This window comes from Falco rusticolus, chromosome 4 (genome assembly GCF_015220075.1).
Source record: "Falco rusticolus isolate bFalRus1 chromosome 4, bFalRus1.pri, whole genome shotgun sequence".
Classification (NCBI taxonomy): Eukaryota; Metazoa; Chordata; class Aves; order Falconiformes; family Falconidae; genus Falco; species Falco rusticolus.
The window spans coordinates 23,710,656-23,736,880 of NC_051190.1; the positions used below are offsets into that span (position 1 = coordinate 23,710,656).

The 26,225-nt window shown below is 48.8% G+C and overlaps 1 protein-coding gene across 4 annotated transcripts in view; it reads right to left on the minus strand.

The window, feature by feature from the left end:
* SRGAP3 (SLIT-ROBO Rho GTPase activating protein 3) overlaps positions 1–25,001 on the minus strand; it is a 127,724-nt gene extending 102,723 nt beyond the window's left edge. For all 4 annotated transcript variants that reach the window (XM_037385173.1, XM_037385172.1, XM_037385175.1 and 1 more), the window contains exon 1: positions 24,720–25,001. In XM_037385173.1, coding sequence (XP_037241070.1) covers positions 24,720–24,786 — 67 coding nt within the window. In that variant the 5' untranslated portion in view covers positions 24,787–25,001. The remainder of the gene's footprint in view (positions 1–24,719) is intronic.
* Between the last annotated feature and the right edge of the window lie 1,224 nt (positions 25,002–26,225).

The following is a 26,225-nucleotide window of genomic DNA, read 5'->3' on the forward strand; positions in this document are numbered from 1 at the left end:
TTTTTGTGCAAGAACTATTTCTTTTCTCAGACGCTCACAATGAAAGATGATTTGTGCTAGCTACAAGCAGTCAATATTGACCAGTATCACACGAAGCTATTAGGTTGTTCCTGCAGAGCAGCGCCAGCTGATCACACACCAGCAGCAATCATGCACAGGAGCACATTCAAGCTCATTGGAAAAACAGAAGAGATTTATCTCACTGAATTGAGAAAACAAGGTTTTAACTGCTGAAGCACAGCGAGCAGTAAACCAATATAAGGTCATTATTCTTCTCTTCCAATATGCATATGACCATTGAAGCCTCCACCTACACTTCACTGCTCATTCTGTCCTCTGACCTCAACATCATCTTGCCTTTTCTTGCCCTTCTCTAAGGATTACTCACCCAGTACCTTTGCCTACCAAGGCACTCTTACTTCATCACATCACATTTGGCTTCCAGGAGAGCATCTACCCACTGTAATCCAGAGCTAAAAAATTTACTATTTTTAGGCCACATATTTCATTTGACACTAGGTTTTTCATCTTCATTGCCCACTTCAAAGTCAGGAAAGAGCAATGGTGATGTAGAGACAATAACATTTAACAGCATTGCAGAGATGTGTGACCCTCTAAAACACCCAGATCTGACTGTACTGTCAAGACCCTCACCCCCTACAGAAGAAGAAACACACTGGCCGTGGCAATGAAGGAGACCACAGTGCCCATCCCTGCAGCCAAGGGTGGGCAAAAATTTGTTGTATTCCTAAGCTTCACATCCTCCCTGATAATAAAAACATTTGAGAATTTAAACCTACCTGTTCATGGACAGGCAATCAATTTTTTAATGGATGACCTAGCACATCTTTTTGTCCATTTCCATACTGTCACCCCATACGATGACGCCTTTCCTTGTTGAAGATGTACAAAAGTGAGATGAAGAGCATGAGTGGACTTTTGAGCTGGGGAGCACATTTAACAGATGGCCTTTAGCACCAACCATCAAATGGAGTTCAAATAATTGCAATTTGAAGGAAAAAGCTGACAGTGACTTGACATGGTCTCTTACATAAAAATGCACCATATTTCTTTTGTGCTATATCCTTATTCACTTTGATGTATTATCATTCCCTGCTCCTCTTGATTGCTTTTCAAAAGCAATGTAAATTAATGTGAATTGGTAAAGGGTAATCATTCCTATGAATAATTACTGCATGCTAATAAATGCAAAATAGGACAAAATGCTAAGTTTTACCAGTACTGACAGTTCTTGTTCATGATGCCCGCTCCGGTGAAAGGGCACCTACTGAACACTGTCAAAGGAACAGGGAGAAGAGCTGCATCCTTACTGCAAGAGGAGTTACTCTGTACGGCAAAGAACAACAGAAACAGAGATCCTTCTCTTTGTCTAAAGGATCATCTTCCCAAAAATGGCTGGTTTTCTCTTAGCAAAATCCTGTAGGAACCTGTATTAAAGATACGTGATACTGCCAAAAGAGGAAGAAGAGATTAGCAAGAGGAGGAAGACAAATATACTACCAGGAAAAAGAAGATATTGCCAACAAGAACAAGAAAACAGAAGGTCATACTCATATAGACATCTGTTATTAACTCTTGCTGTCCTGCTCCACTGATGGCCACGCAGAGCTCAGTGCCAGCAAGCACTGGGTCCCTGCAGGGCCAGGGCAAGTGGCCAGGAGCAGGAACTGCTCGAGTCAGCTCAGCCACTGCCACCAAACATGACCCCACGGGCTGTGCTCCACAGCACACCCTGCTACCACCGCACTGCACAGCCCGTCCCGCACACTGCCCCAAGCAAGCATTTAACATTTATACTTTCCATTAAACTTTATTAAACTGAAGAGCTTCGCACACACTATTTAGAGGGACCTCCAGCACACTAAATGAATTAAATGCACACTTGAAGAAACATTTAAGTGCCTTCTTAGCAATGGTAGGAAGCTCTGCAAGTAAGATGATCCTGCTTAAAATAAATAGCAGTTCAGAATTGTCTCCAAATTGCATCTCCTACCTCCTCAAAGTCACAGCGGACATTCTGGCATCACGATGGGAAAGACATTAGTGCATCATGCGAAATGTTTTAAATCCAGCTGGAGTACAGCCCACCATTATTTTATTAGTATGCTTTTTAAGAAGTTTAATGTGTAACAGTGGAATGAATCTAAAAGGGCTATTCCCCCATCTTTTGAAAAAAGACAAAAAAACTTCATAGCCACACATAGACAACCTTCATATTTGCACTGTCTATGCATATCTCCTTGTCAAAGAGAATTATCAGCAGGATGGAAAAAAAAATTCAAGTTTATCTATAAGCTTTTTTTTTTTTAATCAGAGAGTTAATTACTAAATTTATTTGAGGCTTAAACACTCTTAGATGGCACTCCCTGTCTTCCCGTTTCTGCCTCTGTGACCCAGGTATGTATACAAGCACTCTCCCTTCCCCAAATGCTTCCCCACAACACCCAAGACCTAAGATCCAGCACTTCCCTTCTCTAAGCCTGAGGCCCCAGGAGGAGCCTGGAGCTCCCCCTCACCTAGGGGACTCCAACTCCAAAACCACCTCCTGACACACACCCCCGCTACAGAACTGCAAGCGTGCCGGTGGGAGCCTGGCTCCAAGCAGACCCATTTGCACTCACCACTTCTATCACACCTCAAACCTGCCAGCACGAAATCAATTTCACTATGTTTTACATTTGTAATCTGCAGTTATTTTCTTTAGGAAAGAAAAACGGATTATTAGTGGCAGGCATAAATACAGCCTTCTGCTACACTGGGAGATCCACCTATAGTCCTACACACATATTTAGCCAATTTGGTAGCTTAAAGCATGTTTACTCAGAGATTTAATGCTTCTGCTTTTATTACTTTAAAAGCTATTCTTGGTGGATGGACGATTTTTTTTAATTTTATTTTTTAAACAAGCAGGAGTTCCCCAAGCTGCATTAAAGCACTTCACAGCTACTTACTAACCTAACTTTGACCTGTCTCACCCAGAACGGTGAAGCAGGCCAGAAGATGCTGATATCCACCAAAGCCAGTACATTGCTCAGAGGCAAAACCAGAGCACCCAGCAGGACACCACAGCTCCTTCTCCAAGGAAACTTCTCAGGCTGCTGTTTTTAAACGATGATCAAATACCAGAGTGGGCAGCCCAGAGGGAGCCACATCTGCAAGGCAAGTTGCAGAATAACCGAATAGAAGGGCCCAGATGACCTGAGGCATCTTTTCTTATCAGCTCTGGCAGAGCCCATGGCTCAGCACCAAGACAGGGAAGCCAAGGTCAGGGCTCAGCAGCAGGGAGGCAACGTGGTGACTGAGGAGCTACAGGATCTGGGGAAATCCACTGTAAATCTTCAAGAGGAAGGCAGAGAGAAAATCAAGCTACCATTCAGACTGACAAGTCCTTGCTAGGAGCACATCATGGACCTCCAGAATGACCAAACAGCTGAGGCTGGCAGGGACTTCTGGAGACCCCCCACCAGCCCAGCCCCACTGCTGGGGGCCAGGGCAGCTCGAGCAGGCTGCCCAGGACTGTGTCCAGTCAGGTGCCATGCATCTCCAAGGACAGAGATTTCACAACCCCTCCAGGCAGCCCACTCTAGCATTAGATCATCATTTAAAAACAAAAACCTGATCAAACACAAAAAACCCATGCTTTACTGCAGGTTTAAGCAGAATTTGTATTTCAACTTCCACCCCCTGCCTCTTGTCCTTTTATTAGATACCACTGATGAGCCTGGCTTGATCATCTTCATTCCCCTCCCATCAGGTATTTATGCACACGGCTAAGATCCCCCTCAGCCTTTTCCTCCCCAGCCTGAACAGACCCAGCCCTCCCAGCCTCTCCTCATGTGACAGATGCTGCAGTCCCTCAGTCATCTTCATGGCCCTGCGCTGTACTTGCTCTGGTGTGCCCATGTGTCTCTTGCCCTGGGGAGCCCAGCGCTGGATGCAGCACTCCAGACGCGTCTCATCAGGGCTGAGCAGAGAGGAAGAATCACCATCACCTCCCCTGACCTGCTAGACAAGACCTTAATGCAGCCAGGATGCTGTCTGCCTGCTTTGTCACAAGGGCGCATTGCTGGCTCACCGTCAACCTCCTGTCCACCAGGAGCCCCAGGTCCTCCTCTGCAGAGCTTTTTCCAGCCAGTCAGTCCCCTGCCTGTGCTGCTGCCTGGGGTTGTTCCTTCCCATGAGCAGGACCCGGCACTTCCCTTTGCTGAGCTTGACGAGACTCCTGCTGCCCATCTCTCCATCCCATCCAGGTCCCTCTGAAGAGCAGCACAACCATCTGGCTGTCAACTGCTCTCACGTCAGAGCACACATCAACTTCCTTCAAAGTGTCAGTCAAGTATTTCAGGCAGAGGATTGCTGTAGTGGACACCTTCTTCACCTAGGATACAACTGGACCTTAAGAAAAGTTTTATGATTCCTCTGAAGCAATTTTCTTCTTAAAGTCTTGGTGTTTCCCTGTGCTGCCCTTTCTACTCTATTTCAGGCTTAGTCTAAGAGCTGATAGTTTTCTTTATAACGTAATTCCCAGTTGCTGAGGCCAGGCCACACGTCACTTATCACCAAGTCAGCACAGCACACAGAGCACCACAGCTGACGCAGCTAATGAGGCTGCCTTAAACAATATAAATGCATGCGCTGATGAGCCAAGGCACCGCTGCTTTGCCATTTGTGCACCTCCACGAACGATGGGTTGTGAAAGCGTCCCCCACCATCCATCACACAGAAACCTACTCGCTGGGTCCAGAAAAAGCAATTCACACTTCCCTCTCTCATTCACAGAGGAATAATGGGTATAAAAGGAGATTTATGCCACCTTCTAAATCCTTTGCGAAGCAAAGTAATAACACTTCAGTCCATGTAACTATTTGGTTTTACAAAGGGCGTCAACTCAGTTTAGCATGTGGCAGCCCAGTCGTCAACCTGATTTACACAGAGTTAAAGCTGGTTTTGCTTGGATCTGTCGTGTACCTAACCAGCAGAAGTATGGTGGAAATGGGCCTCCAGTGTCATGGCTCCCTTTCAAGAGGGAAGTTTTGCTCAGCCTGGGAAAGACAGAACTGGAGGAAGACACAGTAACAGTCCTCCCCTGCTCGAGGAGCTGCTGTGCAATGGTGGCTGAGCCACTGGTCTCCATAAGCACCAAGGGAAGCACATGAATGTCAGCTTCTTTTCACAAAATAAAACTTACTTTAAATATTGGGAAGGAAAAACAGTCTAATCGGAAACAGTTAACAGACTAACCAGGGAGGATATCAGATTTCCCATCACCGCAGGTTTTTATCAACAGATTAGATGAGCATCTGCCACAGACTTCTGCACTGCCAGGAAGATCTGAAGATACAGGAGCAATACCTTTTTTCAGGGAAATAATACAGTTTAACAAGCCAATGGATAAAATATTAGTTTGAAGGGAGGGGGGCTGAGAAGCCTTTTTGGCTAAGCAGCTGCCACCTCGGAGCCAGGGGACAGCCAAGGCCTTCTCCATCCTCCCCCTGGGGTGCAGGGGCCCCTGGCCAGCCTGCCGGCAGTGCGCCCTCAGCTAACCGAAACAAAATCCCCTTGCAGACGCATGCAAGTAACAGTTATTAGTACAAAAAGGGTACAGCTAATAATATTTTGACGAAATAAACATGAAACTCCTCCCAAGAGTTGTATGCTGCCCCTCAGAAGGAGGGGTTGTCTCGTTCACGTGACCATACAGAGCAGCAGCCAGAGCTCTCAAGGCCATTATCATTTTGATGGCCTTCTGCTTGTTCCCTTTTGGGGAAAAATCACACATAATGGCCTTTAGGGAACTAATTAAGTAAAATATGCTGAAACTGAGGAAGGCAGCAGGCTAGGGACAGATCAAGGGGGAGAGGCAGAATGCATGAAAGAAAACATCTGAGACCATCACCACGTTATTTTTCTAACAACAATGGTAAAGTAATTTTAAGATCAAAATTGAGATTCATACTTTTATCGAAACTTTGAAAATATGGATTATGAATAAAAATACTATCACTTCAGTAAAAGGTTACACATTAATATTTCCCTGAAATAATGGCAGTCTATATGTTATGTGACTATACCTTATTAGGGATTAATTCCAAACTCTTGAATTCAATGAAGAAAATCTCCTTTTATCTTAGGAGCTTTTGACTCAAACTGGTTCTGAAACTGAAGCAAACAAGGCAGGGAAGTTGCCCAACACTGTTTTATTGTCCAAACACCAAAGTAAATTTAGCCATAGATCTCATTAATAATTACAAGCAAATGAACTTTTTTAAAATACATGTGGTTTATCCTAACAATTTCACTGTGTCAGTGGATTTTCTCTCCCCCTCTCCCACCAAAAAAGGTCACCAAATTCCTTTACACACAAATGATGTCCAGTAAGTTGCTTCCAGCTAGGATATTTTATTAACTGCTGGATAAAGAACAGCTCTATTATACAGAGCTATAATTATATTTTAAGGAAGAAACAGTCATCATGGAAGTATGATTTTCTATTTGAATTTAAAATTAGCGAACAAAATCAATCCCCCATTCTAATAAGACTGCACAATCTCAGTCTCCTTTTGAGCATCCACGCATTTTGGCCAGCAGTAAGAGGAGATGCACACACAGGCACTCGCTGGCAGGGCTGTGGGGATTCAGCTGAGGCCAACACATGCTGATCGGCTACTGAGGAACAGGACATCAGCCAAAACCTTCACAGCCACCTTACAGCATGACCCACCCTGCCCACAGGACACAGCCACTTTCAGCACACTGCTGCTCCTGTGAGAGACGGAACAGAAAATACAGCATTATTCTACAGCTGCAGTGGCCAGAATTGTTTAGCCCCAATGCATACCAAATGCTCGTGTTACCAGAGGTGAGGCAAGTTCTCCTTTCACGTTGCTCTTCTGCTTCCCCTCTGCATTTCCTCCTCCTGCTCTTAGCTGTCCACTGCACTCAGTGGCATGTCCTTATTTGATCGATACTTATAGAGGACAGAAAAAGAGGCTGGGGGACTGCAGAATATACCCCTGCTGACAGATTGCCAGCAAACTGAAAACTATGTGTATTTACATTAATCATTTTGTCAAAAAATAGTTTTTCCCCATGGAGCGTCATATCTGCTTTTTTCAGCAATAAGCTACAGCCTGTTAAAAGGAGGGGGGGAAAAAAAATGGCTTGGTCCAGGGTGGTGGAGAATCAAAGGGCTGTTATTTCTATAATGAATTTCAGTAAATTTTGTACTCGAAATCTGTTAACAGTCCTGCCAGGCACAGGAAATGGGCACTGCTGGTGAATGATGGGGAAACACACGCTAGCTTTGGCATGACAGCTGTTACTAATTCCAGAAAGCCCAGCGCCAAAAGCCACACTGATCCAACAGCCCCGCTGAAGCTGAGTTCGAAGGCAGCCGTCGTTAGGGCTAGCACAGGGCAGCACTGCACACGGGGGCATGGCAGCCGCTCCCGTCCTGCTCTGGCAGCTGCCCTGGGCGTGAGCAGCCTCGGTCTGTTTGGGGAACATATGTCACCAAAACTGCCAGTGCGGCCACTTCAAGCCACAGTCTGCTGCTGGCCAGCGCCTCGATGCCCACAGCTTTGGGCAGCTCCATTTTGGATATGCAACCACTAAGGACACACAGAACAGCTCTGCACTACTTAAAAGCAAGCTGTGGAGCACAGAGCGGACTGGGACCACCGTGCCAGGAGAGCAGTTGTGGCACTGCAGGGGGCTGCAGCTGTCGAGCCACCCACCCACCCACCCATGCCACTGCCTGACCTGGACCATGTTACAGTGCGTTTCTCCCACAAAATGATGGCAGGAATGCGTTTTCTCAAACCTTAACTGGCCAAACAGCTGGAGATTATTTTCTTGCACTGACAAGACCCAGGCACCACCCCTTGATGAGGAGGATTTGGGTTCAACCCACTGCAGTGCTACCAAATACCTGCTTTGACTCCTCACACCCGATTTCCACAGCTCATGTCAAGAGACCAGCAGGTACCAGGCACCCCGGCAATCTGGTCCATCATCTCAGTCCCTGGAGGTAAAATGGAAGTGTTCTCTCTCACACTCACGTTGCAAGACTAGCTCACCATTATAGAAAATGTTCAGTTACCATGGTGACAGGGAATCAGAAAAAAACCTTAAGATTCATGTAAACACAGGTTGTCATATGCAGATTGCAGTATTCTGTACTTCCAGTTCACACCAATTTATGAACTTTCAGTTATTCATCCAGCCAGCAAAATCTGAGTGATTATTTACAAATACGAAAGTTAAAGTTCATTCCTAGATAAACTGCCAACAAAAATGGGCAATTTATCATATATATTATTGATAGTTACTAATTCACTCACCTCCAGTTATGTGTCAATACCTAGTCATGCTAATTTTAATTCCTTGATTTCGGAAGTAACTCTTCCCCGTTTCCCTCGTGCTGAACTTGTTTACATATGTATGTCTCTGTTTTCTACCCTTTGTGGATAACGCACACAGTAAACAAGGAATAGAGGCTTTTAGTGAATGCTTCTAAAATTCACTATATTCAGCTTTGAAATGGTGGCCGGAGGGTGAAATCAGTACCAGTTCATACTGTCTCAGATCTTTTTTAAGCTGTAACTGAACCATTCATAGAAAAACGAAAATAGTCTGAAATAGCTGCAGTTGTGATGGATTTTAAGTTCCAATGTCCTGACACCAGTCACCCATTTTTTTTGAGCCTTTTCAAAACTGAGTTCCAGGAACGCACACAGACATAGGAGTCTCGCACCCCAGATGCCTGCCTACTTCTCTTGCCTATTTTCCGCGTGAAACCTATCAGGAGACTGCAGCTTCCAAGGAAGAATCTAGTCCTACCTCAGTCACTGAGCAAGCTTCTAGAAGGTTAGGAATCAGCCAGACGCCTTCCCAGGCAGCGAGCAACCCTGTCCCCACCACTGCCGCGGCAGCCAGAGGGCACAGAACGCACACCAGCGTGGTACCTACTGCCAGCCCCTTCCATACAGCTCAGGTTTCCCAGCTCTTGCACAAGCGTGTGCGTGCTCCTTCTAACACCAACAGCTACAACTGCATTTTGTCCCCACTGGAGCACGGCAGAGAGCTCACCCTCCCACCCAGCCGCTCGGTGCCAGACACATGGGGCATCAGCACCCAGCAGGACTGCTCTGCAGCCCCTGCATTAGCACCCTCCCTTGTACCACACAGCAAACACGCCACAAGGTTCCGCGCAGGCTGATGCTGAGGTACCTGGGCACTAATGTTTTATCTCTATGCAGTTTACATAGGATTTTTTACTTTACACATTAATTTTCTCTGTCCTACAAAGAACACGCATGCTAACACAGATACAGGAAGCCATCAGGCGGCTCCAAACAATGCCGGCAGGGGAACCCTTCAATAACTCAGCAGCAGCAATAAAGGCCTCGTATTATTCTGGCAGTGATACCAGGCAGTCCACAACCAGATGGATGTATTTGTAAATAAGGCGGATCAGTTTTGTCAGGTTGTAATTGGTTTTAGAACAAGCAATTCCCACAATGGCAAACAACAATTAAAGAGCACAGAGCTCCCACAGTGTGCAGCGCTGAGCAGGTGTTGAAAAGCAGAGGACAGCAATGGAAGTGCTACCTACAATACACAAATGCTTGCATCCTGAGAGGGACCTAATGATGCCACCTAGGAGAACAGGAAAACCCAGCAGCACTGTCAGGGTGATTCCAGAAGCAAGCAGAGCCTCTTCCACCTCTGAAATGTCTGGTGCCCATTCAAGCTGCAACTGGAGGCACAGTAAACACCTTGGAAGTTCAGAACCTGCAGAGATCAGCTTTCCTTCCACCTTGGCAAGTCATCAGGATGGCAGGCTTACAAGGAAGGAACAGTTAAGCTACTGGGAAACTTGAGAGTCTTCACACAAAGATGCTGTTGGGGACAAGGAGTTCTTCCCAGTGAGCTCTGGACACGTGCAGTCTGGTAAAGACCCACCCAAAAAGCTAAGGAAGAGGTCACTGAAGATTTTTTTTCCTTTCTTTCAAAGGTATATTGCCACCATAAATGACTGCAGGCTCAGTAATTAGTTTGGTGGCCATAAATGTCTTCATTGTCATTGTGAGGTACACCACAGACAAGGACACTGCAGCAAATGCTCACTAGCAATGACGCGAGCAGCCTCCAAGTAAGTTCTTGGGATGCTGATGAGACTACACGCACTGGGAACCAGCAGCATGACAGGGCTTATGCCCAGCTTACACACAGTTGCAGAACTCCTGAGAAGACCTGTGACTGTCCCCATGACCAACCGCCACTCTCTCATGGAGCTTATCATCACTGCTTTATGCAAACTACTGCCAGAGCAGCTGGATTACCTCCACAATGAGAGCTCCGCGGCTGATAAACAAGGGGCCCATTCCACCACGTTCAAACCAAAGAACCAGTTCTGCTGGTGCGCCTCATCTTTAATACACTGCCTTAAACAGAGCGCTGTCCCTCCTCATGAAACCTCTCAGGTGTCACCCACTCCATGAGAGATGACATCATTAACCCTATTCTCAAGGTGAAGCTGCTTTGGTGCAAAGAAAGCTCACCACTCAAAGCCACAGCACCGGTCCACTCCCAAGCGTGGTGCAGGAGTCAGGAGTGCAGACCTGGGTGCCCAGCACACCCTCCAACATCAAGGAGATATCCCAGGCACATCCATTGCTCCCCACATTTCCACGGCACCCAGAGGTACGATGGGTTTGGATGCAGTACGATGCACAGTGAGCTGGGCAGGTTACACTGGTTCTAGAGTAAAGAGGGGCATTTGCCACAAGCTGTCGGAGGCCCGGCATCAGGTCTTCTGAGGTGACTGGAGGATGTTTGGGTCTGGAAATGGAAAACGGCAAACAAACGTTCATATCTATCTGTGCAAGAAGTAGTTTCCAAGAAGGGTTCTTGAATATTTTTTTTTTAATCCCCAATGAAAGTTTAATTCTGAAGAAGTTATTCTCTGGTTTTGTGACCTGCAAAATTATCTCCTCATGCCCAGTGCCTCAGGAGAGGTACGCCATCTGCTATATGTTCCTCTCCCATCTGACACGGACGGATGTCTTCTCACTGCGTCCAAAAAGCACTTCTAAAGCAGTAGGCAGCTACATCAACAGCACAATCCACAAGATGTACAAGAACATGCTGTATGATTAGGAGAGGCAAACAATGTGCATTTCTTTTTCCTCTTCTTTCCACTCATCCTTAGTTCTGAGCTGACCTCTCATGCTGTTGGAATAACAATAACCTGTTTCAAGTATCTCAACCTGCCATCCCACAAGAACAACGACTACATGAGTACTCTTTTTGTTATGGTTTCACTTTCAGGGGCTTATAACACAACATTTTCACTTACAGTATGTTTACTTATTGTTTCTTTAGGGATTTTAGCAAGACTAGGTCAAGAGCATAGAAGTACTGTGCAGGAAAAATTGCTTTTAAAAACATGAATCACTCAGAACACCATCAAGCAAGGATGTTGTAAGAAACAAAAAAAAGCTTTAGAAGAAACTGCTGCCTGCTTCCCAATTCACTTGATACACTCCAAATTAAAACTGGTTCAACACTGCTATTTATTTTTCTTTGGGTTTTGCTACACCTCCTCAGGTTCTTCCTGAACTATCTGAAAAATACAATTACAGTGGAGATCCTGATTTCCAGTTTCATTTATTACAACTGCAGAAGTCCCATTCACTTCAGTAGTAAAAAAGAACAGGGCAATAGAAAGCCACTACAAAACATTTAGTGTATTTAGTGGAAAGTAAAATAAAAAATGGTTAAAAGGAAAATCTGGCAAAATAAAAGGTTAATCTTGCAGAGTTTCTGTATGACTGTTAAGAGTCATTTCAAGGAGCTCCAACTGGGATGTCAGTCTTACAGTTTCCTCTGGGTGCAACACTGAATGTACACAAACCTGCACAGTGCACTTACAAGCCGTCTGCTGCAGAACGAACTGTACAAGAAGTCCGCCTTCTCCACCTCTCTCTGGCTGATGCACATACCCAGCCCTGGCCACAAAACACAGTTCAGTTCCCCTAAGGTGTGAAACGAACTGGTTTCCATCACAGAGTACGGCTGGCTGTCCCAAGTTATCAGTATTTCTGTACAGCACCTACATAACCCATTTTTCTACCCATGACGGACATAATGTCAGATTGCAGCTTGCTCTCTCCTGGAGCTGCAGTACACCTCCAGGATGTGAAGTTCTGCATTACTTGCACCACAGTGCTAAAGATCCATCCGTGCCAGTGCTATAGCCAGAGGAACACCGCATGCTGCCCTGAGGAGCCGACAACCTCACTAAAAAACAGGAAGCGGCAGTTGAGTTGGCAAGAGGCAGCCAGGCACCTCAGCAGTGACTTATCGCCACAGATCAGCCCAGCAGACTTTTTTTTAGACCTCACAAAACAACCACACTTCAAACAGATAGTTAAAGGAGAATCACGCAGCACACACACTACCCAGTCACTGTCGCAGCACAGAAGACTCATCCAACCGAAGCAAACAGCGGGCACACAGGCAACTTCTAGCCCTCGTGCAAACACCAAGTTCAAGGACCTGGCTGCTCCTAAATGGCAGGGGAGTCAGGAGTGCAGACCTCTTGCCCAAGTCTCCATGCCTCTGCATCACCTCATCAGCCAAACGGGCAGAACATTCCTGCCTGCCCCTGGGAAGTGCTGAGAAAATGAATCATTAATACTCTCAAACATTTTGAAACTATTACATGGGTATTTACAGAAATGCCAATGTTACTTAATCCGGTGGCCTCAGAGTGTTGCTTTGATGCTGCAAGGGAAACTGTAACGTATCCAGCCAATTGTGTAATGCCCTACACTGGGATAGAAATTGTTTTCTGATCTCTCTAGCAATCACATTCCACCCTGAAGCATGATACTTGATTGGGCTGACCTCAGCAAGCTTAACTGTACATAATATTGACAGTGAAAGTACTCAGCCCTTTTGAAAATACGCCCATCTCCAAAAAGAAACAATCATTAGGCAACACTGTAAAGCAAAAATACATCGCGATATTCCAGCCATATTTGGTAGGGTGTAGCCCTGTTGAGCACCAATGAGCAAACGACTTCCCAGTAAACAATTAGCACCCTCTTGTACACTGCGTTATTGCTGAAGTACTCACTGTGAGAACCAACAAGGTTCTTACCTCCAGGAAGAGACATACTAAAGGAGAAGCCTCTGCCAGACTTCCTACGACTGCCGGGTTTGGAGGGGTGGATGCAGACAGCTCCCATCACTGCAGTACGAATGGCAAGGTGAAGGATTCACCGTGACTCTTTCCTACCCTTGCAATCTACATTGCATGATCCCTCAATGATGTGCGAAGCACCATACATCGATGCGAGATAGATCGAAGAGGGTTTGTTTCAAACCCACAGCACCACATTTGGCAGTATCAGAGTCATATTTTCAAACAAAACACTATGTTTTGGCCAGAGCAGGACTCTCCCATCCCGTAACAGTCATTGAGGGCATGCTGTCCATCTGGAGGAGTTAGCACATTCTCCCAAATAACAGAGAGGCAAAAACAGCTGCCTACAATAACATTTTTTTTTAGACGGCCCAATACATCTTCATCAACTAACAGCGTACCTCCTTCCAGTGGAGGTCACTGCTGATAAGCGGCCCACAGCATCCTTCCAGAGATGCCGTTGAACAGATACCCTCATCCAGCTCACGAGGTTCGGAGACACAACACCACAACCACCATGGGTCACCATGCTGCAACACCAGCATAAATCCAGAGTAACTAATCAGCTTTTGAGGGCAAACAAGAACAGAAGATGGGGAGTTTAAGAGAAAACTAAATCCTACCAAGACCAGAGAGTATATTATCTTGCAGACAATATTTCTTCCTTCACTAACTGACCAGCTTAGCACTGTCTTCTGTTACTCTCACACAGCTTTAGTGTATCACTTCCCATTAAGGACACAAAGCAGTTCGCAAAAAGGTCAACAGCACTGTTTCCACCTAGTCCCAAGCTGCAGCCCACTGTTTCACACTGCACTCCTACTCCAGGGTGACATTCCCAAACAGGACTGTCTCCACAAGGTTTCGCTTCCTGATCATCACTGTCTAGCCATGCAACTCCAGTCTTCCAGTTCTCTCGCAGCTTTAATCCTGCTACACTGCCAATACTGTAAAATGACAGCTGGTTGGGGGTTTTTTCCTCTCTAGATCAGGGAAAAGTCTGTATCTTTAAGATTTCAAACACTAACAAGATGTCTTGAATGAAATATCATTTAGGCTCTTCCCAAGTATCAACTAACCTTTTCTCACAAAACATAAATCGTGAATTCTCTCAAGCATTTGCCAACACAAAAGCTTTAGACTGCCACACCAAAAGTCTCATCTCTAGTTCTTACTCTTTTATGAGTAATCTCAATGATTAAATTACAGCATCCTTCAGAGTTAAACTTCCAAGAATTAAAAAAAAAAAAAAAGGGGGGGTGGACGGGGATGGGAACATAGACTTCTCAAGAAACAGTTCATTTATAGCGACTGGGTCACTAATGCTAGACAGTAAGTCCCATCTATTGCAACAGGACCTTCTCTGAGCCAGAAACTTTCAACAGCAATATATTTATCAATATAGAAAGTAACTTACTGATCTGGGTATGTCAGCTTTCACCATACACTAAGGTGGAATTCTAGTCACCCTGGGCAAGGAGGAAGAATTTTCATTCCATTGCAAGGATTTTTATTCCCATTAAACCATTATTGATTGATCAGTGCATTTGACAGAAAAAAACCCTACTGTGCACACACACAACGCCAGCAACCTAGAATTATCTAACCGGTGATCTTAGGCTAAGAAATCTGTTCTTGAGATCACCTTCCCTAAATGAGCTGTTCTAAGCAGCGCATCACCTTGGGCACTAACCAGCACAAAAGAGCCTCAGGGCCACAAATTACTGTTCAAACAAACAAAGCTAATCAATGCTACCACATCTGAAAGAAAACCTAACTTTGGGGCTCTTCTGTGGTAAAGGGGAAGCCACTGTTTCATGAGGTCTGTGATGGGGACTTCTGCTGTGGACCTCCAATGTGTGATATTGTTCCACAAGGCTGGACCTCAGAGGTGAGGCTGGTCCAACAGATGGAGAAAGGCAGTGGAAAACCGGGCTCCCTTTTTCCTGAACGGGAATCACTAAAGCCAGACCTCTATCTCCTGATCTCCAGTCATTTACAGGGTTTTGTATCTACCCCCCCCCCTTTTTTTTTTTTTAATATTTACTCTTGCAATACAAGCAAGATAAAACACTTGAGTCTCACCTAATCACTACAGTTAGCTTTGCTATCTAGATAATAGCCAAAGCAAGAGCCATATGGGCAAAATCCTCACCCTAGACCTAGAGCTGCAGCCCCGAGCACTCCCACCAGCAGCAGGGCCAGCAGTCACTCACAGAGCTGCATGCCCTCTTCATCTGTTTTACAGACAGGCCACCAAGGCTCACAGGCCAGGAGGGTCACACCTAAAAAAGTCAGGGATGCTCAGCTGAAGAGCAACCTCCTCTCCTCTCTCATCTGATATAGACACAAGCAGGGAACTGTAGACGATTTAACTCCACAGTCATTCCAACAGAAAATTACTGCTCTTTCTTGCATGCCTGCCACTGCTACAAGACAGAGCAGTATTTTATAGAGCTACTTTGAGGTGCAAGATGCATTAGTGACTGCAATCCCTTGTCACATAGATGACTGTTCCTCCCAAAGGCCTGGGTGAAAAAAAAAGTAAAACCTTCCCACCACCACTTTAAAGCTATTCTCCAACTCCAAAGAAGAGTGATACCCTAATGCAAATTCTTTTCTGAAGCTGCTGGACACAGAGGGGCTGCGTATTTTTCCTTAACTCTCCAGCTCCCAGACTCAGCCTGCAGCACCAAATGCCTTCGTGGAGAACCCCCCCACACATGTCAGCTTGGCTTCAGCAGTCAGGAAAGGACATCAGTAAAGCTAGCTGACAGTTTTGTCATTCAGGGAGGCTCACTGCTTTAAGGCAGCTCAACAGCACAAGACGTGTGTGCAAGAGCACCAACGAGCACAGCCATAGCCTTCTTCCAGCTCCCAGCTCCCTAGGCCCCCCAGTTCCTCCCAGGCCAGGGGCTCCCAAGCTGGGGAACTCACACCAGTACAGACACACCACTCCACAGCCACATCCGAACACAGACTGAGCAACAGCCAAGAGGCACTGCTATTGCTCCCCTCTGAGGAGGCTGCGCCCACAGAGCAAACTCTGGGGACCCACCTTCTAGAAGAGGCTAGGACAGCAGCACCAACTTCCACACCAGAATTACAACACCACACCTTTTGACGTATCTTTGTTTTTAAAACAAAGGGGAAGATTTAAAATAAAGAGAATGATTTAACACGAAGGGGATGATTTAAAACCTCTCTCTCCTCACCACGGACAGGATCCTAACAGCTGCCTCCTCATTGATGAGTAATGACAACACTGGGATAAATAACAAGGTTGTACATTCCCCAGCCTGGCATGCAAGGCTTGCTGTGCTGTTGATGGTGCCCTTTTTCACATGAACTCTAAAACCAAGCTGCTGACCGCTCACAGTCATTAAACAATCCCACAGCATTGTGCCAGTGAGAAACATCAGCCCTATCACACTGACTCGCTCCCAGCCCAGGGAAGCACATTACAACTACTTAAACGCCCTCAGTAATTGTGTTTCAATACTCCGCTTCCTCCCCCAAAATTGTGTGTTGTAACATGCTGTTCAGCTGCTGCCCCTTCCCAAGCCACTGCAGCTGTCTTACCAGGGGTAAGAAAAGGGACACCAAAATAAGCCATCTTGGGCCAGTTTTTCAGAGAAAAGCCCATAAATCAGGCACTTGGAGACATGGACAACTTAAAAGTATGTCCAACAACCACAGGCACAGAGCAGGAGCTCTGGGTGAGGACTGGAAGCCCTAAGGAGGTCACCAGTGACAGGTACAAACCACTACCACCACTGTCACTGCGTGGGCTCACGCTGTTCACTTGTTTCTACATCCTCCCTCGCTGCTATGATACATACCAATAAAATACAAAGAGGTGGGGCACACACAACACAATAGTTACCAGTAAGAAATACTCATCTCTTTAAAGAGGAAGGTTTGCTGGCAGCTCAGCAAAAGCCTCCTGGGATTAAATCAACATTCAGGATTAAACAGCCACCCAGGTTGTAAAAAAGGGGAGATTACTTCACGCCAGCTTTACTGGAGAGCGGCACAAGGAACACAACTGCACATGCTGCTGCAGTCCCTCCAGCCCCAAGCCCAACACCAGGCAGTACCTGCTCGAACCACGCTGTCACCTGTCCGAAGTACGAACACCTCAGAAGCTGGTAAACACATTTCAGGAGGCGACTGCTGTTGCTGCTGTGGGTGGTAGCTTGACAAACAGCTACTGAAACAAAGCCAAATTCAGGCAAGAGACAATTAAAGAGCTCAAGGGGGAAGGTTTTCCCCCCTCTTCAATGGGCCAGCAGAAGGGGAGAGTAAATCCTGTGCCTGACAGGTGCTGAAATGCTGCACGCTGAACTTAAAATATTACACCTGGCAGAGGCTTATAAATTTCTGTTAAGCACCTGAAGAGCATTTGGCGCTGCACTCTTACAGCCCTTAAAACTCTTCACCTGGAACCAGGACTAGCTACAGGCCATGAATAAGTGTTATAGGAGTTTTTTACTGTTATCAGGAATAAGGGTAGATTGATAAATAATGCCTGCTGCACCCCAGTACCTGCCAGCTATCAGAAAAGAAAACAACCAGGCTTACAGGGATCAAAATACCCCTCTTTTCTACTGGAATCAGCTCTCAGCAGAGGCCTCAGAGTACCGCAGGACCCCAGCTCCTGCACACCATCATACCCCCTTACCCGAGGACAAGCCATGAACTCCAGGCTGGACTCATTGTCTGGTGCTTCTGACCACATGGGAGAGGACCCCCAGGCGCAGGGGTAACGGAGAGGCTGGAGACCTGGGCCATCCCCACCGGAGACAGCACTCGCCATGCACACAAGGCAGAGGAGCTGCTGAGGATGCACGGACCCGCTCGGGGCAGCACGCTCCAGCCACATGCACACCACACGCATGCTCACTCCTGTTCCCCACGCCAGCCCCTGAGTCCAGGGCAGGAGCCCAGGGACACAAAGTCAGCCTCCAAAGCAGAGCAAAGCCCAAAGGAAGCCTCCTCACCATGGCATGCTTCCAAACACAGATGCATTTCATTTATTTAACAATTAGAAGAAAATCACCTTAATGAAAGGAACCTGAACCAAAATCTGACCACAGCCTTCCCATGCGAAGTGCAGGCTCTGCCCCAGGGGCCATCAGCTGCAGGAACAGCCACTGGCTTCCACGCTATATGGATGCTCCCATGTGAACCCAGGGCCTAAGAAGCACAGCTGCTAAATGCAACTTCTGCCCTGTCCTGGGGGTCAGGGCACACTAACAAGCTTTAACCCAGAGCCTCAGCCTCCCCCTTCCCTGGCCATTCGGCAGGAGAAGCCGGACCTCCCGCACCACGGTCCAGCTAGGCGAGTACCCCACAGGCTGCCCAGGGACAAAGCCCAAGCTGGCAGCAGGAGCCAGCAACCTGGACCCAGCAGGAGCGAGTCCTGCAAAAGGTTCATGGCTCGTCCCTTGGCCACTCGCTCTCTTTGCCGGCTTCTCCATCTTCACGAGGAAAGCAATGTTTCCTGCTTATCCTGCCAGAGGCACCTCCACTCTGCTGCATTTGCTTGAACAGCATCAGCTGAGGCCAAAGAGCTGTGTCTTACAAGGAAAAAACATTTTAGTGATGTCAGCTGCAGGTTTTTTGGGGTTTTTTTTGGAAATACCACCCCACATTCTGCTAGAAGGGCAGCACACAGGCTTTCAGGCCCCTGTCCAGCTCCCCATCTAAACAGGGCTGTGGCACCTAGGGAGCCTTTGGGTTTAGTGATGTCTTAACAAGAAACAGCAGCCACGATGCCTTGGCACGCTTCAATCCTACCGTCCACACCAGTGCCACGAGGCCAACCGCCTGGCCCCAGCGAGGCAGCACCCAGCACCGTCCCCGTGCTCCTGCCGCACCAGGCACGGGGAGCAGGTGCTGACAGCGTTGGGCCCACAGCACGGCACCCCAGCACCCACGTACACGCGCTTCTGACCAGATACCGCAAGCTGACATTCCTCCTCCTCTCTGACCGCAGAGGGGGCCCAAATCCAAGGACCGTAGGAAGGTCCGTCCCCCCAGCAAGCACACAGAGCTGCCGATGGTCGGTGCGCGCAGGATCCTGCTGACTCAGTTGAGCCATCCCAGCCTCCATCAAAGTGCTCGGGACTTCAGCTTTGCAGGGAACATCTCTTATAGATTCAATTTGTTTCCATTAGAGACCGCCAATTAATCTTTACTCTGAACCACATACACACTTCTCTGCTATTCTCCACACGTGGCCCTCCCAGTCCCCGCACACAGAGGTCTCATGTAAAACCCCTCTGCCAGGACCACGCTGCCAGACCCCACCAAGGAAACACAGTGGGCAAGTGGAAACTGACAACATATAAATCCATACGGGAATCAGCCAGACAAGGATCAATGCTGAGCAGTTATTCTGAAGTCTCACAGCAGAAATGAGATCAGATTCATCAGAATCTGCTCTCTGCTGCAGATGACTCCAAGCTACACCAAGGCATGGCCTGCAGGTCGCGCTTCCCTACATTTTATTAAGCAAGACAATCAAGCCAACAGAAATTTTACATCTGTTTCTGTGATTAATATTTAGCAGTTTCTTACCAGCCCACCCAAAGGGGCGGAACTTTCTTCTCTTTTGCACAGAACAATTTCATTAAATGGGCTGTCAAGTTTCAAGCCTCAATGCCTCCTCCAAGTGGGAACCAAGCTTCCCTTCTAAGCATGTATAATCCCAGAAATAAATTTGGTCTGGGAATTTTCCCAAAATTTTCTGAGCAAGGTGGAAAGAGAGCAATAGGTAGGAAATGAGAATAGACATAAAAGAAGGGATGCAGCTACTGCAATAGAAAAAGTAAAATGAAGCTAACAAGCAATGATAAATTAATGTAAGCTGCTGTTTTATGGAAGTGGGAAAGCACACAGTGGTCTTCTTTGGCCCCGGGTTTGCAAGCCTTTTTCATGTTTTTGTATGCTAAATCTGTCAAAATTCTAGTTGTATTACCAATTTACACAGCAACTAAGAGTCCTAGAAATGCAAGAATCATCCCTTCACCACTATGCAGCCAGACGCACCATTTAAAGACTACCATCTTTAGGATCACAAGGGATGCTTTTCACTTGCCAGCCACATGACAGAAGAAGATGCTATTGACTCACAGCAGCCTTCCTGCCAACAATAACCACAGAGATCTACAATGACCTGAATTTTGCCAGGGTTAAAGAAAAGCTTCAGGAAGCAATATGAAATTACACAGTCAATCAACACTATGCCCAATTTTCTGCAAGATTTACAATGCTGTACCACAGACGGTTGCATCCACGTAATTAAAAATGGTTAGTTTTGCTGCATTGAAGCAACAAATCACGCGTTTGCCAGTAATGGAAAAGGCGTTTATTTATCTTTCTGGACAAACAGACCAATTAAAACTGTACGTCTGAAAACACTCACTTTAAATTGTGCATCTAAGATTCTACTGCATTGTGTATTCCGCCAGTAGCTTTAATGTGGCAGTTGTAAACATGCAGCCATCTCTTTATTGGCATTTATTTTTAATGCAATCATTCCTGCCTGCAAACCTAAGCAAGACAAATCAGAAAAATCAGCCTCCTAAAAAGTATCCTCAGTATCTTCTTTCTGGTACCGTCAAACAAGCATCTGCTACCAGTCCTGGGGCCAGCACTCTCCCCTCCTGACACTGAAGGACACAGATCAGCAGCAGGAGGAAAGGATGGACCCACGGCAGAAGGACTGACAGGAGAGACCACAGCGTGGGAAGGCACCCGCCAGCGGGTTTCCAGGAGAGGTGAAAGAGAGAGGTCCCCACACATGGGCAGACGGCAAACGCTGCGGAGCGCCACAAGGACAGCCAGCCTGCAGCAGCCACAGGCAGCAACGGCGAGGCACTTCCACCCCTAAAAATGGAGCGGCACCGACCCAAAGCCTCGGGCACCCTGCACGGCTACCAACGCTGCGTAACCATGCCCCAGCCACCAGCCCCCAGCCCTCCCTGCAGCATCCCGCAGGAGCATGCTGCAGACGCACCCGCGCAGAGCTGCGCACACGCAGGCACACACCCTGCACACACCCCCTATCTTTTCAAAGCATTTTCAGAACGACTCCTTCCCACTGTGAGGAAAGCAGACACAATCCTCCAGGGAGGGAACGAAGATAGAGAGTCATTATGGCTGATAAATCACCCCTGTGCACAAAGATTATTCACCAGTTAAACTCTACTTACGCCAATCATGCTCCCCGCACAAAGCACGGACTCATCGATTTTTCTAAGCGAGGCTGCTGCACCCCGGAGCACAGGAGGTCGGGGCAAGGCTCAGCTCCCGCAAGGCAGTTACTGACAGGCTGTCCCCACACCATTCGGGGACTTTGCTCGACTTCCCAACAGCCTGGGCAAAGAGGGCTTTCAGCAGAATTTTCCTAAAAATCAGTCTAAGCAACATGATTTTTAATTTTTTTTTTCCCCCAACATGTTATACCCAGCTCTCTGTCAGGCTCCTCTAGTAATACTTGGGCAACCAAGGCGTTCTGTACGGCCCTGCGAGAGAGCCCCCGCGCCGGCTTACACACTTCCAGGCAGATCACGCTGGCCAGCACACTGACCAATTCTAACCATCTCCAAGATCTATCTTTTAAAGGCATTTTAAACACACCTCTACTGTCACTCACTGTCACTTCCACCCATGCCAATCTATTCCTGGAGTTCGCATGCCGTTTCCCACCTCTCCACTGCTGTTTTCTTGACCACGCCATAGGGACCACCACTGTGCCATGTCCAGATTTCAGCCCCATCCTCCACAGTCAGGCATCACTTCTTCAAGTTCTCAGATTTTACCATCAGCTCTTCCATACCAACATGTTGTTTGTCAGTCTCCCTTGCTGCCACTCCCTCCTTCCTTTCTCCCCATTTCTTCTCCATTTTAGTCCTTCTCTGGAGATTTGGGTCTCTGTCTTCACCAGGGTAGCAGTGGTTTAGATAAGAATAGAATAATGACTAAATCCCTGAAGGAAATAAACAGGGTATCTGAGATAATGAGGTGGCCTACATGAAATCCCTAGGTCAAGCCAAGAGAGATGAGGCCTTGCAGAAGCGGAGCTAAGTGGAGGTGGGTGTTCATGCCCGCTGCTGTCACAGCCTCAGAGGAAGGTTTAAATGGTGACAAAACCCTCCCCCATGGCAGGTTTTGCTGACACTGACAACACAGATCTGTTGCGTTTGCACACGCAGCACACAACTGATCAAAGAAAAAGTCCTGCTCCCTCCGCAGAGCATCCTCGGCAGCTGGTCCTCCTCAGGTCCCTACTAACACAGTGACCAACCACTGACTTTTCAATAAACCCTTCTGCCAAGGCACATTTTCTTCCAGCGCTCCTATGCAATAATGAAGCACAGGCTACCACGGAAATGAACATGAAATCCTTCCACACCAGTTCCTCTAGAGCCAGATGTTAATCCTCCTCCAACAGTTTAGCAACGTGGGAAGGTCAGAGCCACCCTGGTCCCTGCAGGGAGGTGACAGCAAGGGTGACAGCTGTCAGGACACAGCCACAAGCACCAGAGCCCCTTCAGCGGCACCTCAGCAGGGGCACCCCGAGACCACCTTGGTTGTGTGACAGACTCAAAATCTCAGGGATGGAGTTGCCACCACCTCAAAGGCAGCCGGGCAGGCAGCACACGCAGACTCTGGGGTCCAGCTCTGTCCGCCTCGCTCCAGCTTCAGGTGCAGTTAAATCCTGACCACATCCAAATTAACTTTTATTGGGATGAAAATACAGAGAGAGTACCCTAAATCAGACAATGGACATTTCTGCAGGTATAATAAGGCAAAAAATAGTATCAAGGAAATTATCACCAGCCCATCAGCAAACTGTCCGCATTACAGCTGACAAAAAATGTGACCCAAAACGCGATTGCTGCGGTGCAATAAAACACCCTTACACACAACGCCAGCATTAACTGTCTAACATATGGAAACCATGAGGCTACAGAAGTCAGGCCAAGAATGATCGCGGCAAATGAGTATTCGAGTTACAAACAACAAGAAAAAATATAGATAAGTCTGCAGCGAAGCTTTTGGAACAGATCAGACCCAACCCTGCCTCCAGCTACCCCTCCGCAGCCCCAAGCCTCCAAGAAGCAGGAACCACTGGGCCAAGGACACCTTTGAGAAAAACCCGGAAACGTGGGGCAGTCTCTCTGAAATCCCCTCCTGTAAAGTAGAACAATACCACAGGCTAAAAGAATATTTCATCTGCTTAACTGCAGGGTGCAATAACATCAATTTGCCCAAATTACACACAAGCAGAAAGGTAATTGGCACTGAGCAGAGCATGTTGTGACTGTTACATCACTCTTCAAAGCCAACAACAAAAGACTGAAATGCAAGAAAGTAAACAGCGGCATGAAACCAACAGACAGCCCCTTCCCCAAAATCCTTCTGTCTGGCATTGCACTGCCGCATTTAAGCGGCTACTCCTCTCAAAGCGGTGTATGTGCAGATAAGGCACCACTCAGCTGAGCTTAAGATCCAAAGCACTGAGTGACCTCTAGAGAAAGGAGGATAGCTGTCCAGTTTGCACATTCACAGGTTAATTTTCAGAAAAGCTATTTTTTACCTTTAATGAACTCTGCCTTAACCAGAGACTTAGACATAACAAAACAGTGAACGCACACCTATATAAAACCACCAACCAAAAGCAGATGAGAGCCAATTTTATATAACAGCAGGGGGACTCGAAGGGAGCAGCTTAACGAAGTGCGCATTTCACCTCCTCTAGCTGCCCGTGGTAACAGGAATTATCAGCAACTAACAGAATTGGGAACTGCTGCAAAGGCGAGTCGATTTACAAACCGAAGTTCCAACGGTACCAGTGGATGCAGCTGGCTACCGAGACCAGAACCCGCTCCCCCGCCAGAGGCGGCCGGGCGGGCCGGGTTTGCCGGGAGGGCCGCACACCCCCCGCCGCGCTCAGCCCCCACGGGCTGCGGGCAGCTCCGCAGGGCACGGACTTTTCACTAGTAAGTCTAACTGCCACAAAAATTCATTCGGAGCCTGATATTTGATGCTCCGTGGTCTCCACCGACACAACCTTTAATTATATTCCTCCCTACCACGCAGACGCCAGGCGCTCCCCTCGGAGGTCTCACCCTGCGCTGCGGGCGCAGCAGGACGCTGCCCTGCGGCGTGGCCCGGCCCAGGCCTTGCACCCGGGCTGCGGGATCAACGCGCTCCGGGCCGACCCGCCCGCAGCTGCCGGCGGGCGCACGGAAACAAAACACAGGCACCCCCGGCGCCGCCGCCCGCCCCGCGCCCAGCCGCCCCCGCCGCCCTCGGCGGGGAGCCCGGCCGTGCCGTAACCGCCCGCGGCGGGCGCTCCGCGGGACAGCGGCCCCGACCCCCGCCCCCGCCCCCGCCCCGCACACAAAGGCGGGCACGGCAGCCGTGCCCGCCGCCCGCCCCGCAATGCAGCGGCCCCGCTCCGCACCTTTGACTTGCGCCTCGTAGTCGGCGATGATCTCTTTGTCCTTCTTGAACTTGCCCTGCGATGACATCTTGCGGGAGGGCGCGGGTCCGCCGCGACACCGGCCCCGCCGCGCTCTGCCACGCCGCCGCCTCACCCGGCCGCGGCCCCGCCGCCGCCCGCGGCTGCCTTCATTGGCGGCGCCGGGGACACCGGGGCCCCGGCGGGAGCCGCAGCGCCGCCGGTCTCAGGAGCCGCGCCGCGCCGAGCCGAGCCCAGCCGAGCCGCGCCGCTGCCCGCCGCCAGCCGAACCAGGGCCCTGGCGCCGCTGCCGCGCTCAGGTTGCGCGCGGGGCGGGGCGGGGCCGCCGTGAGGGGCGGAGCGGGGCGGACGGGCCCGCGCCCCTTCCCCGCCCCTGGCGGGCCCCGGGCCCGGGACACGGGGGGGCGGCCCCGCAAGTATCCCGGCCCGTGGAGCGAGGGGACGCCGAGAGCCCCGCCGAGGGACGGAAGGGCTCCGCCCCGCCCGGCCCTCTGACCCGTCTCTTTGCTCGGCTCGGCCGGGTTCGGCGCGGCTCGTGCCCGCCGCTGTGCAGGTGGGAGCTGCTCTGGCGCAGGCGCCGCCGCTGCTCCCCGGGGCCAGTGTCAGCGCCCCGGGCGTGCCGGGCCCCGGCAGCGGTGCCGAGCCGAGCGGTGCCATCCCCGGCACCCCACGATTAGGCAGCGGCCCCCGAAATGGCCGCGCTCCCCGAGCACCGCGCTCTCAGCCCGCTCCCCGGCCCAGGAGCTGCACCTTGGCAGCTGCGACGGCTGAAGGCCTGCACTGCCTTAAAGCCAGTAAGCTTTCCGTATTACGGAAATACATCGATCTAGAAGCTGTTCCCCTAAGGCAAAGATGTCAGTTACTACAAGGTTAAGGGCAGAGCAGGGGAGCACCCGGGCGGCGAGGCCCCGAGGGCGGAGGATGGGTCTCAGCGGTGCCCCAGGACAGCCCGGCCCCACGCAGCTACCCTCGGCGAGGGCACGGCTGATCCACAGCTGCAGGCCAAAAATTCAGCCACAGTGGATTTACCGACATAAAAGCGATATTAAACATGAGCATAGCGGCGTGAGAGAGATTTACAGCACACATTTAACGGGAAGGCTATCCAGCTCAAGCCAGAATATCTTCTGACTGGCACCGTCTTTTAAAACTGCATGAGGAAAGCTCCAGGACCCAAAACACGGCAAACTCCATCATTGAGAGCAGCAAACAAAAGTCTGGTTTGGCTTTTCCCACCCCAGCACACAGGTAAAAGGCAATTTTCAGGAGAGAAACTCCTGCTTTGAGTAATCCTTACAGAGCATCACCTCACAGTGTGTCTGTAGGTTGGCTTGTGGAGGTAGCAGTTTGTTCTCCCTTCATGACATTAACCCTGGCCCTGGGTCCTTGGTCGATCACTGAAGTACACATATTTTAGGAAAAACATTTTGGAAAAGGTATGGTGCTCCCTAAATGTCCCTCTCTTTGGGCCAGCACCACTACACTGCT